At 40.5% G+C, this 15,726-nt stretch overlaps 2 protein-coding genes across 4 annotated transcripts in view; one reads left to right on the top strand and one right to left on the bottom strand.

The window, feature by feature from the left end:
- TERT (telomerase reverse transcriptase) overlaps positions 1-15,726 on the top strand; it is a 59,060-nt gene that overhangs the window by 30,668 nt on the left and 12,666 nt on the right. The window contains exons 12-17 of one of the 3 annotated variants that reach the window (XM_058177311.1): positions 4,402-4,590; positions 5,652-5,778; positions 6,049-6,110; positions 8,158-8,286; positions 9,398-9,510; positions 12,668-13,891. In XM_058177311.1, coding sequence (XP_058033294.1) covers positions 4,402-4,590; positions 5,652-5,778; positions 6,049-6,110; positions 8,158-8,286; positions 9,398-9,510; positions 12,668-12,771 — 724 coding nt within the window. In that variant the 3' untranslated portion in view covers positions 12,772-13,891. Of the gene's footprint in view, positions 1-4,401; positions 4,591-5,651; positions 5,779-6,048; positions 6,111-8,157; positions 8,287-9,397; positions 9,511-12,667; positions 13,892-15,726 lie in introns of those variants that run through there. The other 2 variants (XR_009154437.1, XM_058177312.1) reach the window with 2 other exon arrangements.
- The window catches only part of LOC131195423 (sodium-dependent neutral amino acid transporter B(0)AT3-like), a 37,738-nt gene continuing 36,639 nt past the window's right edge, over positions 14,628-15,726 (bottom strand). The window contains exons 11-12 of the mRNA XM_058177313.1: positions 15,499-15,655; positions 14,628-14,832 (exon numbers count right to left, since the gene is read on the bottom strand). Of these exons, the coding sequence (XP_058033296.1) occupies positions 14,650-14,832; positions 15,499-15,655 (340 nt within the window). The 3' untranslated portion in view covers positions 14,628-14,649. The remainder of the gene's footprint in view (positions 14,833-15,498; positions 15,656-15,726) is intronic.

Genomic DNA, 15,726 nt, shown 5'->3' with positions numbered 1-15,726 from the left:
TGGAGACGGAGACAGTTCCTGCCCCTCAATTATTTCTAGATATGATTAAGAAGCAGTGGGAAGCCCGGCCGCATTACCGAACATGTCCTCCCTTGAGAGACGGTTTTTTAACACGGCTTCTGACCTGATGGAACTCCTGAGAGTGCCTGAGGTGGATGACCCGGTTTTGGCCCTGGCTTCCTCTTCGGCCACCTTGGTTGAACCTGAGGAAGTTTTGAAGCCAGAGGATCGGAAGTTGGAGCAGGCCCTCACGAAGACTCATCAGGCGGCCTGGGGTATAAGGCGGCCACAGCTGCATCCTTCTTCAGCAGGGCCATCCTCCTGTGGCTTAAACAAATGCAGGAGAAAGTGCCGGTGACCGATCTGAGGACTCATCAGGATTTCAACAAGATAGTGGCAGCTGTGGAATACACAGCGGATGCCACTATGTCCTCCATAAAATATATGGCAAAGTCGATTGCGTCCTCGGTCACAGCACAGAGGTTTCTTTGGTTAAAAAATTGGCAGGCAGACACAAAGCGCAGATGGCAATTGGCCTCTGTGCCATTTAAAGGTGCAAAGTTGTTTGGTGAGGCTTTGGAGCCCGTGTTGACGGAAACTAAGGGGAAGAAGAAGGTGTTGACAGCCTTGTCAAGGAGAGGGGATACCAGGTTTCCCCCCTCCTTTCGGAAGTCTTATTTTCGTCCCTATTGGGGGTCGGCCTTTGGCAGATATCAGAGAGGTTTTCAAACACAGGGAGGTCAGTGGGGCCACTATCATCACTCAGAGGAGGGGTCCTCTGACAAAGGCAGGTCCCGCGGTCAGTCACGGCGTCCTTTTCGGGGGAGGGGCAACCGCTCCTTCAGTAGACACCGCTGACGGCAGGCATCAGGCTCCCATTGGTGGCTGTCTAGGGCTGTTCGCTGACCAGTGGGAGAAAGCCACCTCCGATCTATGGATAAGGGAGACCATTTCATCAGGTCTCTCACTAGAATTTCTTGCACCCCCTCCGACGGTCTTATTTCGATGTCCCAGGTCTCGAGATGCGGCAAAAAGAGAGATCATGGACACTGCGGTTCAGCACTTGCTGAACATCGGAGCGGTGGAGCCCGTTCCAGTTCACGAACAATGGAGCAGTTATTACTCAATGTTGTTCGTCATCCAGAAGGCCTCGGGGGGGCTGCGACCAATTCTCAACCTGAAAGGATTAACGTATGTGAAGTATCGGAGGTTCAAGATGCATTCCCTGCAGTCAATCCTTACGAATGTCCGGAAGGGGGACTTCTTGACCTCCATAGACCTTACGGAGGCATACTTTCATGTTCCGATAAATCGGAAGCACAGGAGGTTCTTGAGGTTCTTTTACGACGGCAAGCATTTGCAGTACCGAGCGCTTCCATTTGGCCTTGCCTCGGCCCCCAGGGTTTTTACGAAGATCCTGGCGGCGTTAGGAGCGCTTCTCAGGGCTCGTCCAATACGAATTCAGGCCTACCTGGACGATATTTTGGTGCAGTCAGTCTCTCACAGACAAGCAATAGAAGATTTGAGGGAGACAATACTTTGTCTGCAGACTCATGGTTTCTCCATAAACATGGGAAAGAGTCATGTCATTCCCACGAACTAGCTGTTGCATTTAGGGGCAGTAATAGATACGCTGAAGGGTCAAGTTTTCTTGTCCCCAGACAGACTTCAGAGCATCAAGGACCTGGTAGTTCAGATTCGCTCACAGAGGACAGTTCCGCTTGCGTTACTCTCATCTCTGCTGGGCAAGATGATTTCCTGCATAAAGGTGGTCCCGTGGACAAGGTTTCATGCAAGGCTTCTACAATGGTTCATGTTACCGTTTCAGAGGTCAGGCAGGGACACGTTGCAGTTCAAGGTCAGGGTCCCGGGAGACGTTCTAATGTCTACGCTGGTGGAAGTCCAGGAACATGGAAAAGGGGCTGCCATTTTTTGGAACAGGACCGCATCACGGTGACAACAGACGCCAGTCTGATAGGCTGGGGGGCTCATTGTCAGGACCAGGTGATCCAGGGCTCTTGGTCAAGGGGGGAGACAAAGAGGAGCATAAATTGGCTGGAGCTGAGAGCAGCCAGGTTAGTGCTCAGACATTTCAGGTACTGTTTGAGGGATCGACATGTGCTTCTGACAGACAACATCATGGTGAAGGCCCACATCAACAGGCAGGGAGGCACTCGACCCAGGGGGCTTATGGCGGAGGTGGATCGCCTTTGTCGCTGGGCCGAGCGCAATGTGATTTCCATCAGGGCGGAACACATTGCCGGGATAGACAATGTCAGAGCAGATTGGTTGAGCAGGGCACCTCTGGATCCTGCAGAATGGAGACTGGATCCGGAGTTATTCAAAGAGATTGTGAGGCGATTCGGACAGCCGGTCATCGATCTCTTCGCATCTCCAGCGAACCATCAACTTCCTTGGTATTTCTCCAGGTCCCCAGCGCCAGGGGCGGAAGGGGTAAACGCTCTCCGTCTTCCTTGGCACAGGGGTCTACTATATGCCTTCCCTCCGATGGCTATCCTTCCTCGGGTAATTGGTCGGATTCTGCAGACCAGGGCACAGGTCATTCTGGTGGCACCATACTGGCCCAGAAGGCCTTGGTTTGCGGATCTGGTACGTCTGTCAGTCGCCGCACCATGGAGGATTCCACCTGACAGGGTGTCTCTCAGTCAGGGACCGGTTCATCACCCGGGTCCCCAGTGGTTGCACTTGACCGCGTGGCTGTTGAGCGGAGACTGCTAGAAAGACGGAAATTTCCCTCAGATGTGATAACGACAATGCAGGCGGCTAGACGACCGTCTACTACACGAATTTATGACTCCACTTGGAGAACCTTTGTGATTTGGTGCACTGGTAGGAGCATTCAGCCAACCAAAGTAAAGGTTCCACAGTTGTTGCAGTTTTTACAGGCTGGGTTGAGAAAGGGCTGGCACCAGGGACGTTACGTAGGCTGGCACCAGGGACGTTACGTAGGTGGCAGCGATAGCGTCAGTGTTAGGTTCTGCGGGTAGGCGGTCGGTGACAAAGGACCCAGAGGTAAAGAGGTTTTTTGAGGGGGGCGACCAACCTGAGACCGGCAGTGGTTCACCGTTATCCCACCTGGGATCTTCAGAAGGTTTTGCAGGCACTTTGCAAGGCTCCTTTTGAACTGATTAGGACAGTTCACATCAGTTTTTTGACTTACAAGACGCTGGTTTTGGTAGCCATCAAATTGGCCCGCAGGATTTCGGAACTGGCCGCACTCTCGGTGCGAGAAGACTTGTGTGTATTCCACTCCGGTTTTGCGTTTGGACCTGACCTTTGTGCCGAAGGTCAACTCCTGGTTCCACTGGGCCCAGGAGTTGGTTCTTCCGGATTTTTGTCCTAATCCATCACACGCGAAGGAACGTGTGTGGCACACTCTGGACGTCAGATGGGCTCTGAGGGTTTACATCAAAAGGACTAGGGTTTTCCGACGGACAGAGGCACTTTTTGTGTCATTCCAACCATCCCCCATGAGACAGAAGCTTTCTGCTTCGGCGGTGGGCAGGTTACTCAGAGCCACCATAGTCAAAGCCTACGAGGCTCAGGCTTTACCAAGGCCTAAGGCTATTACGGCACATTCAACGAGGAGTGCGGCCACATCGGCTGCATGGGCCACACAAGCGTCAGTGGAGGAGATTTGCAGGGCAGCGACCTGGTCGACTCCGTCACCTTTTATATGTCATTATCGGATTGACGCATATGCATCGGCCAAGGCGGTCTTTGGTCGGAGAGTACTACAACGTGTGGTAGAGACGCCTGAAGGAGATGACCAGACGGCTTCCCACCCATGAGGACTGACAGCTTGGGTAAGTCCCATGCCTGGAGTCACTCCTTCTCATACAGGAAAATGGGTGTTGGTCTTACCTGATACACCCCTTTTCTGATGGGAAGGAGTGACTCCAGCCCCACCCTAATGAAAGGGTCTGGTCAGGGAGGTGTTCGTGGGGTGTTGTTACAGGTACAGTATTTGGAACCCTCGTCGAACATCGTTGAAAGTGGGAGGTCTACAAAGGGGGCGTCTCTTAAGTTTGAACCCTGTCCATAGAGCCAGAAGACAGAGTGGTACCCATGCCTGGAGTCACTCCTTCCCATCAGAAAAGGGGTGTATCAGGTAAGACCAACACCCATTCTAATATTTGACATTAAAACCTAACCTACCTCTGACCTACAACAGCTTTCCCCAGCTATCTCCTCTAACAATATTAAAATTATGGGGATGCATTTTCAATACAACAGGAGGATGCCATTATTTGACTGTACAACTGACAACTTATTTGGAGGAATTTATCCTATGTATGCGTGCAGTTAATTATTGTAGGGGAATACATGATGCATATATTTTCAGATAGCAATTCAGAATGTGTATTTTCATTCACTTAGGACTCTAGCCAAAGGCATTCCAGAGTATGGCTTTGTTATAAATCCATCTAAGACTGTGGTGAATTTTCCAGTGGATGAAAATGTTCCAGGTTGCTTGGAGTTCAAACAATTACCAGCTCATTGTGTTATCCCATGGTGTGGATTATTAATTAATACACAGACTCTTGAAATTTACTGCGATTACTCCAGGTATGTACTATTCAGAAATAGTCATTGCATTAATATTAAGACTGGATGCTTTATCAGTGAGTATCTTTAAACCAAAGATTTAATGAACGAATCAATGAGGCAAAATTTAGTGGGCAAAGTTAAATTAAATAATGGTACATAGGTAAAGGGCATATTTGCTTATTCTCAAAGGCAAATTACTTAGAATAAGAAATATAAAATCATAGTGGAAATAGTCATTAGTGCACAGTGCAAACAACTTTTGTTAAATTTAAAATCATTTAGAACCACATTATCCCCCCCAAAGTATATTTCCTAATACACAGATTAATCTATATAAATTAAGAAATAGATGATGAATCGACTAAAATAACTTGATATCCTAAGTTTTATTATTAGAAACAAAAAGTAAGCTTTCAAACATCTTCTATAACCTGAAAGTGATCCATTCTGACTGATATAAAACTTAAATCCTTGCTGTGTTTACACATTAAATCTGGCTGGCACAAAAATGTCTTATCACATCGTCAGTAAGAGTGCATTTTTTGATAAATAGACTAATTTGTGGAGAACTAATAATGGATATTTCAGATTTCTGTGAAGGAATCATTCGAATTAGTAGAGTTGACCAGCAGGTTGCAAGATTTTATATTTTTCAATCTGAATTGCATCATCACGATGACAACACTGATAGGTAAGTTGTTTGAGCTTTAACAGTTTGAAGAGTGACTAGAAACCATATCTAGGAACTTGTGCAATAAGAGGACGAGGCAGATAACCCACCAACAATCCTAAATTCAGGGAAACTCAAAGTAATCTCCGTAAGTCCAGAACCATCTGTATAAAATTACAAATAATTAACCAGTTTTCTTAAAGTTATAGCTTGCTATCAAAATGCTTAAGATATTGTTGCCTTCTAATTTTGAAGAGTAATGTTTCTGTACATGGCCATTATTTCAAATATCCATGTTTTGAATTTTGTAAAAACCAAGTATATTCTTGTTATAGGGAAAAAAATCTAATTAGCTATAATGATGTCTAAATTATGTTGATCTCCTTTTCCACTTATCTTTTCACTGCAGTTATGCTTATACAACTATCAGGTCTAGCCTGACTTTCAACTCTACTAGAAAAGCTGGTGTGAACATGAGAAACAAATTGCTTGCAGTCTTGCAGCTAAAATGTCATCCTTTATTTATAGATTTACAGGTAAGAGATTGCACAATTCAAAAGGGATGCCTAAAAAGTGCATTATATGCACAGTAATCTCAAACATACTGCCAAATCTAGATATTTAGTGCTACCACAATCGACTTGAACCAGAAACTGATGTCATTCCAGTTATCTTGGCATCACTATATAAGATACTTTATATCCCTCAATTTACCATTTTGATTTAATTTGATTTAATGTGTATTTGTTTGCACTGGAGAAACAGTTCATTATATCTTTTTCCTATTTTCCCTGCTCCAAATTTAGATCAATAGCCTTAGGACAGTATGCATTAATATTTACAAGATACTACTTCTGCAGGCCTACAGGTAAGCATGGTAACTTTGAAGCCCTGTTAATTGCCATTGGAATGTGATGTGGGCTAGGAAGATGTCACACTACACTTCCTCAAAGGTGCTTTTGAATGTGCTGGGCTCTGACCCTTTAATGCAGTGTTTTGAATACATCTAGCATAATCTAAGGGGCGTGCATAAGAACACAAAAGTGCCTACCGTTCCTGTCCTATTGTTCCCTTTATTATATCAAATTAATATAGCTAATGCATATTCTTTACTTATACATATATATATATATATTCTTCATGATATGTTTTTTTACTTATGACAATGTTTATGTATACTGTTATGACAAAATTAAATTAAAAAAAATAAACATTGCAATTTATTACCATACTTTCTAAGAGGATCGGCATTATCTGGACAGCCTTCATTATTAACTTCTAGTATTGACCCATTTTCCTCCTGATAATGCTTTCTAATGCTGCAGTTGTAATACAGATAGAATTGGCAGTTCTCAGAATTTTTTTTTAAAAAAATGCTAATTACTGATATTATTGATTTATGAGTCCCACAAGTAATACTTGCCTGTTCTATAAGATAATTTTATGTAGTGATTTTTCTAGAAGGGATGAACTGCCTTTAGTTCCAGAGCTCCCAATTACTTGAAATTACTTCCTATGTTTCCTTAAGTATATGCTCTTTAAAGCAGGGGTCTCCAACCTTGGCAACTTTAAGACTTGTGGACTTCAACCCCCAGAATTCCTCAGCCAGCTTCCTAGCTGAGGAATTCTGGGAGTTGAAGTCCACAAGTCTTAAAGTTGCCAAGGTTGGAGACCCCTGCTTTAAAGTACACTTACCTGTTTCCTACACCATTTTTCCTTTGTCTATTTATCCCTCACCTCACACAAATAAACCACCAGCAGAACAGCTTTTGTAGTGTCTGCTTCTCCCCCAAAGTTTTACCTTTAACCGGGCCATCTATAAATAAGAGATTTAACTTTACAATTTCCTTTAGACCAAATCCTAGTGGTGATTTGTTCTCTGGAAAATGTTTCAGCTGTCCTTTGTTCCTCTGTTCCAGCGTTTTACTAGAAAATGCTTTTTCTTCTATGCCTGTGGTAAGGTGTTTTTTTTTTCAAATATTCTAGTAAAATAGCACAAGAAATCTTGACCAAGAAATCTGCCAGTGCAAAAAAGCAAACATTTAAAATAAAGAAACTTAAGTAGACTTGAGTTTAGTTTCATTACAGTTTAGTTGGGAAAAAACAAAGGGACAGTTAGAAAGGCATAGCAGCATGTACAGTGATGGCAAAATACAGAAGGCCTCCTCAGAACTGCTATTGTGCAAGTTTGCCTGCACTTCATTATGGGCAACGTAGGCATTTAGAGCTTTCTTGGTTAAGTAAATGTTATTAGGAATGCATCTGCATTATTCTTAGATCAAAACTGGTGTCAGTTTATGTCAGTTCAAATAACAGTGAATATGCAGCTGCTCTCCACCCCCACTCCTCATGCCTTCTGTTGTCGAAAAGCAGAGGGTAAGCATGTAATTTATTAACCAGTTTTGCCTCTGGAACATTGTGTGTGGATAAAATCTGTCTGGGCTTTGACCTGCATCTTCCTGCCTTGCCCTTCCTTGCTGCATTAGAATTCCCATCTTCACTTTCTGAAGTACTGATAATCCTTTAATGACTCTACAATTGAAGAAATCTTTTCCCTTGCAAGGGTTTGTTTATTTTTTCCTCCCTCCCCTCCCCCCTTCTGCAAACATTTGCTTATCAGAATTATGGAACATACTCTTTGGTCAAGGCCAAATGGAAGGAGAAGTTTGGTGCTTTCTTCTCACTGTGTTGTGTTACTATTCAGTTCAAGAGTTTATGGAGAACAGTTCCCAAACAATAGGGAGTCTCTTAAGAGTCCATATATATGCTGGCCTTAAAGCCACCCCCTCACATGCAGTCGTTTGACTTGATCCAGTACAAACTCCACCTCAGAATTCTAAATTCAGTGACATTAAATCCCGGTACATCTGAAACCCTTATAAGCAAGGAATATCTGTGGCTTTTTTTCATGCTAGATTTCATGCCTGTATTCTCCAGCTCCCATTTCATCACCACATCAAAAATAACCCACGTTTCTTCCTGACAATCATCTCCGATAGTGCTTCATGCAGCTTCTCTGTTCTAAAAGCTAAAAATGCAGGTAGGTGAAATAAAAAAAATATTTTGAGCCCAATACCTCATTTAAAATGGCTCCCCAGGTTGAGGTGTTGGTTTTTTTGGGGGGGGTTGGTGTTTTTGTTTTTTTGTATGTCTTCTATTACCTAGTCAGTCCCTGTAATAATGTTGGCAAGATTTTTGAAGTGGTTTGTTATGCCCTCCTTCCTGGGCTAAGAGAGACTTGAGTAGCCCAAAGTATTCTAGCTGACTTCGTGCCTAAAGCAAATGTAGAACTTACAGTCTCCTGGTTTCTAAACCAATATCTTAACCACTACAGCAAAATAGCTCTTTTTTCCTTTTTTAAAAGCAAATTAAACTGGAAGTTGCACTATTGGAAGTTCCTATTCCCCTTTCCTTTCAAATACCCTCTAAGAATAGGGCTGTGGTGGCTCAAGGCTGTAAGAAGCCTGTTATTAAAACCAGCTGCCTGCAATTACTGCAGGTTCAAGCCCCACCAGGTCCAAGGTTGACTCAGCCTTCCATCCTTTATAAGGTAGGTAAAATGAGGACCCAGATTGTTGGGGGGGCAATAAGTTGACTTTGTAAATATACAAATAGAATGAGACTATTGCCTTACACACTGTAAGCCGCCCTGAGTCTTCGGAGAAGGGCGGGATATAAATGTAAACAAAAAAAAAAAGAATACAGAGTGGGACTACAGCACTAAGAGAAGTGCAATTAACTGGAGTCCTTAGTGCTCTCTGAGCTCGGTTCCTTGCAGACATTTCATTACCCAGCTAGGTAACATTATCAAAGATCAGTTAAGGCCCTTTTTTGGTCTACTGAAGTGATTGCTTCCTCTTTGAGGTGTTCTTTGGCTTGGAAAGGAAGATCTCACTGGCTACTGCTGGGTACAACAATGTATTTTGACATCAGCATATAGTGAGTTAAATCTGCCATGTGTAGTGTACTTTTTTTTTTTTGAAGTAAAATGAAATAACTGGTAGTACATTCAAATGTCAGTCTGGTTGGTCCCTTCATTTGCTGCAATAAGAGTGTCCAAGTAATAATGCTTTATAGAAAAGCAGTTGTATAGAATCGCAAAATACATTTATAAGTTTGGGGGATTTCATTTTTTTTTTCTTTTGTAACAGGTAGTTCAGTTCCACTGTCTTACAAAGCAGTTCAGTGGCTCTCCTACCATGCCTTCAGCACTAAATTGGCAAATCACAAGGTGATTTACAAGTGTCTTCTTGGACCTCTCAGACAGTGTAAGTATTCCCTTCCTTTGATGTTCTTCATACTTTTTAGATGTTTTTAAATGAATACATTTTATGTACAATATGATGATTAGTTTCATGATTGTGGACCTTAGATACCATCTTTCTGTAAGCCCTGTCAGATGTAGTTATTCTTCTTTCCACATCATTTGAGGAGGGAGACTAGTATTAGCTTATCGCCCTACCCACTGCAACTTTACTGAGTCTAGCAGAACTGTTCCTTGATAGATTGTTTGGCCAACATAGGGGACAAGCAGAGAGTAGCTCTTTGTTCAGACTCAGTCTAACTTAAGCTGCAAGTAACAGGTTGCTTCTAACAACTGGTAGGCTGACATAAGCATTATATCTGCTTGTGCATATGAGAAAATGTATCTGCCCACCTCAATAGAGTCTATATAAGCAGTGTAATGCTCATCAACTGCTACCATTCTCTCCAAGTATTATCTCTATTTCAATTTGTGCTTTTGATATAAAAGTATAATATTATATATGCCTCGTCAATAAAAACCCTGTTAGCAATATACAAAAGCATTATTTTCTAATTTTAATTTTCAATTAAAAATGCAAACCTACGTCAAATTAATTCTAGTTACTGTGGTAATTAGAATAAATTTTTAAGAAAATTGTATTTTTCTTTTAGTGAGAACTCTTTTAGTCATACAAAGAACTCTGCCCTAAGTTTCATTTATAAATGGAATGTTGGTACAATAATGAGATTTTTATGATCTAAAGTTAATATTGCCTAGGTGTTTTTTCTTTAACTGGGAGATGTTATCTGCACCATGACTGGCATCTTCCCTGCAATAAAAGTATGTGCATATGTATTTTTTTAAATTATCAGTCCAAATCAATCTACTGCGAGATGAAGGCCTCTTCTTGAAAGTTATAAACCATAATCAGCACACTTATCCAGGGCAGATAGGTAGAGAGGTTTTTTTGACGTAGTTAAAATCATGGTTAAATCACAGTTTAAGGCCAAGGTCTCACAAATGACTTCCGTGTCCAAGGGAGAACTAACACCTGGGCCTCTGGCTCCTAATCCAAAACCTTACATTACATAACAACGTCTTTTGAAATTAAATTTGAAAATGTATAAAGGATTTGCAAGTCCAGACGCAACATGAAAAAATGGGACTAAACTCATGGCAACAGGTAGAACAGCCTGCCTTAGAACTGGCAATAAAGGTATCAAAGTGGTGGATGAATTCTGCCTTTTAGGATCAATAATGAACTATAACAGAACAAGCGGTCAAGAAATATCCGATAAACTAGCATTTGGTAAAGCAACCATGAAGAGTTTGGAAAAGATCTTCATAAGATGTGATGTATCTATACAGATAGTCCTTGACTTACAACCAGTTGCAAAATGACTGTTCAAAGTTATGGTAGACTTGAAAAAAAATTCTTAGATTTATCCTCAAAAATTATGACTGCTGTGCCACCCCTGCAGTCCAGTTGTTGCATTTTGGGCAAACTGGATTACATTATGAGCAGTTGCAAAATCCATAGTCATTTGATTGTGTTTTGTGACTCTTTGTCATTTTTGGGCAAAAAAGGCCCATTAGATTTGGGACCAAATACAGAATAACAATGTTGGAAGGGTCCTTGGGAGTCTTCTAACCACCTACTCAAGAAGGAGACCCTCTACCATTCTGGTCAAATGGCCTTAAAAACCTCCAGTGATGGAGTACCCACAACATCTGGAGGCAAGCCATTCAGTTATACAGTTACTAACTAACTTAGTGAATTGCTAAGTTATTCACTTAGCGACCAAGTGATTCACTTAAGAACCATAGTGACTTGCTTAGTGAGCATTGTAAAACTGCAACAATTTACGACCAAAATTTCATGCTCAGTTGTGGTCATTAGTTAAGAACTATGTATACCTACAAAGATCCGAATTGGGTAAGCCATGACATTCCCTGTGACACCCTATGGAAAATAAAAATGGACTTTGAAAAGGTGCAGGACATTTTTGAACTGCGGTTATTAGAGAAGTCTCCTGAGAATACTGTGGAAAGTAATGGATCATCAAAAACTAGTTCTAATTTGAGGGACCAGACTCAAATTATCCTGCAAAGATCTAATTCCCTGGAGAAGGTTGTCATGGGAAAGGTAGAAGGAAAAAGAAGACGACGACGACCAGAAGACAGATAAGACTCAGTTACAGTAGTAAGTAGAGCTTTGGAAGATCTGAAAAGAACAAGTTAGGGACAGATCATCATGGAGACAATTTATCTATTTGGTCACTAAGAATTAACAACAATTTGGTGATGCATAACCAAAATTTAGCAGTCCTTTCATTTATACAGTACACACACACATAACGGTCCAAATCAGCTTCTGAAACCTAAAATTTAGCACATCATGCATTGATAGTTTCATTATGTGAACTGAAGCAAGCACAGTGCAAAACAAATGGACTCTGCAACCAAGCGAGACAAATGCTAAGCGTAATAACAACAGAATGAATGCATGGGTGAATGAATGAATGATATTGATTATTCTTAGCAGAGTTGAGTCATGTGGCTGTTGGCAATTTTTGTGATCTAATTCATTATTTTTTATTTTATTTTTTAATGAAATACTCAAATTATTTCTAAAGGTATCAATAGTTAGCCCTACAGAAGGAAGATGACTATAGATAGTCCTCGAGTTATGACCACAATGGAGCCCGAAATTTATGTTTGCTAAATGAGTTTGCCCCATTTTACAACTTTTCTTGCCACAGTTAAGCTAATCATTGCATTTATTAAATTAGTAACATGGTTGTTAAGTGAATCTGGCTTCCCTATTGACTTTGCTTGTCAGAAGGTCACAAAAGCTGATCATATGACTCCCAGGACGTAGCAACCGTCATAAATATGAACCACTTGCCAAGCATTTGAATGTTGATCATGTGACCATGGGGATGCTGCAAAGGTCGTAAGTGTGAAAAACGGTCCTATGTCCCTTTTTTTCAGTGCTGTTGTAACTTTGAACGGTCACTAAATGAACTGTTGTAAGTTGAGGACTACCTGTATAGGACTTTTTCAGGGCTTTGCTGCTTGCTTTTCTCTAAAGCCCAGATACTTGATGATTTGGAACATCTGTTCAGAATAACTTGTTGGCCTAACTAAAGAAGTAATTGGTTACTCTTTCCTTGTAGGTAAATTACAATTGACTCGGCAAATTCCAAAAACTACCATGCAACTGCTTATTGAAGTAATACAGCCATCATTATATGAAGATTTCAAAGCCATCTTGGATTAGCTCTATAAAGCAACTTTCTTCTTCAAATTTGCCTTCCATTTGCTTAATTTGTCTGCCCACTTGAGATATTTTTTTTTCTACCAGGAGCTGTATTAAGGTGTTTTTTTTTTAAAGCTTTGCCTTGTTTCTTTTAGTGAAACTTGCAATGTGATTATTGGTGGTGAACTGTAAAATATTTGCCCCACCTTTTGGAAAGAAAGCTCAAAATGAATGTTCTTGATAAGTGGTTCAAAGCAAGAACATTACATGATATTATAGCACAAGGCTGTTAAACTCCCGGCCTGCAGGCCAGATGTGTCACAAATTGGCCATGCCCACGCCTGGTTTAGCGAAGGGAGGAAAGTCCTGATATGTCACGTCATGATGACATGAGTTTGACACCCCCGTTATAGCACAACTGTTTAGACTAAAAGGTTGTAGGTTTAATTTTGTGGATTACTGAAAGATTAAGACAATTTTGGCAACAGTTTTTACATCATCACAAAGTATGTTTTTCACAAAATAAAAAATATATCTAATTGGAACTGGTGGGGTTTTTTTAATAGGAGAAAATTAATGTAATCTAAATGTGGTGAGCCAGCTGTCTCTTCTGGTGTCATGCCTAAAGTGTAATGTATGGTTGTCAAAAACTATATTCCATCCTCTAAATCTTGATCAGAAGAATGCTAAATGTTATATAATGAGCATTATCGAAACCAAGTTGCTTCCCTTAAATTCTGATGAATCACCCTGCTGGAATATGCTAGATAAATCTGAGATGAGGCTATGCACTCAAGCATACAGATTCAAGATTAAGCTGTAGTTTTATTGCTGACATTAAGACTATATAAGACTATATCAGCAAAATCATTATCCCTTTTCTTTGTACACTGTTGACATAATAGGAAGCTCCGTTGTTAGGCTAACTGCTAAAGAAATTGTAGAACTCTATTGGTGTTTACTGTACCATTCTTCATAATAAGTAGTCTTTAGGACTAAATAATCCTTGTCAAAGTAATTGGTGTACTGTAGCTCTGGCTAGATTGCCATATAAAATTCAGTTCCAATTCATGCTCGTCTTTCCGCAAATAATAGATAATGTTCCCTGGATATAAGGAAGCTAGTTTGGGCAAAGGTTCAGACTCTTAATTTTTGCTCGGTAGGTTAGATGGTTGACAAGGAGTATCATGACATCCATTTTTATGATCCTACAATGAAAACAAGGTAACAACGAGCTTGATTTGAATTCACGTTATTTCATTTGATAAAACTCTCAGGTTTTGAGTTTTGCTTCAGTAGAAGATTCAAAACATTTGAATGTTTTTGTTTGGCATTTGGGACAAAACTGTTTTTCCTCAATGTTACATGTGTCCGACCCTACTATACCAAAAAGGGAAGCTTGCAAGATGGGTATTTCCATTCTCCCAAACTGCAGCACAAAAAAGGAACATGAAACCACAATAGGTCATTTGGCCCTGCCCAGAAAGTAGTTCACAAAAATTTAACTCATCAGGCACTGATCCGTTTCTATCGAAGTGGTCATTTTAAGAACTGGCTGTGTATGAATATATTTTCTTGATTATATTTTTTTTCTCTTTCCTATCATTTTTATTATATTTTTTCTTTTGTAAATCTAGAGTTCATCTTCTCAATTAAAAACTGGGGGGAAATGATTAAAATAATTCCTTGAAAACTTTTAGCATTACAGAATATAATACTGTATAAAAGGTATTTATTTGAAATACTTTTACTACTTTCCCTAAGAATTCTACAGGAGTTTATATAGAAAGTGTGTACTTAATTTTCATAGATTGCCTTAGTATACTTTTCCCTCTGTGGATAATCTGAACTACTGGTTTACTATGGATCACTGGAATCGGCTGATAGAATCCCAGAGCATTAGTTGCCTTCGGTGCTTTCACATGGATGAAGGACTTGCTTCTCCTTCCTTTTCAGCAGTACTTCCTTAAAATGGCAAATGGCTCCAAATGGAATAAATATGCACGGTAGGGCCACAAGGAAGGCACCAATGAATAAAACCCAGCGTGGATAAGATTTGGACTGTTTTGAAGGAAAGTCTTCCTGTGAGATAAACAGACATTGCATAAAATTGAAACTGAATGATAGTACAGAGGGGATCTACCTACACAGAGCTTGACAATCCTACAAAAGGATGAGTTTCGCTTTTCCTGCAAGGAGATCTTTGCTTATGTTCTTTTTACCAAGACATGGAATAAATAATAGTAAGAGGCAACTTGCTCTTGATATGTAGAAGGTATGCTACTCTTATTTTAATGTGATAAATGCACACATACTTGCTATCCTAGCCAATATACATAAGACATTCTCAATTAGTATCCCATTAAAAAAGCACAGCTCCCAGTCTGCAGCGCAATATGTGACATATATCTTTGTTACGAGTTAATTTCATAATCTGCTTCCAGACTGTAATAATGATCTCAGAGCAGCTTACAAAAAACAGCCCTAACTAAAAATTCTAGAAGATAAACTATAATGAAAGAAACACAGCAAAGGAGAAATCTATTGCCAATTTGATATACATATCTAGTAGCTGTAGTTAGCCTTTCATCTACAGCTAGCTTTCTAAATCTGAGTTGGCTGATTAATTTGATTTTTAAGCACTATTGTTTAGGGGGGATGCCCTGATGCAATACTATGGTGAAACACTGAGTCCTTATTTTTGTGGCATAAAAATAATTGCTAGAAATTAAGTAAAGTTTAACATACGTAGCTTGGATTCCATGCTTTGTAAGTTGATGACCGCTGAAGAACTAGATAGCTCAAAAGGACTGAAAACATTAGCACAGGGCTGAAAAACTGCCAGGTTGCTTTCCAGTAGAAATGTACTGGCCTTCCAGTCATCCATTCCACATTATCACAGAACCTGTGGCCAAATTGGTTTATAGTCACAATTCAATTCCAATGGAATATCTGAATTTGCAAAATAGCAATCTT

This window comes from Ahaetulla prasina, chromosome 3 (genome assembly GCF_028640845.1).
Source record: "Ahaetulla prasina isolate Xishuangbanna chromosome 3, ASM2864084v1, whole genome shotgun sequence".
Lineage (NCBI taxonomy): Eukaryota > Metazoa > Chordata > Lepidosauria > Squamata > Colubridae > Ahaetulla > Ahaetulla prasina.
Note: the sequence above shows the minus strand (reverse complement) of the source record. Positions and strands in the feature narration are given on the sequence as shown.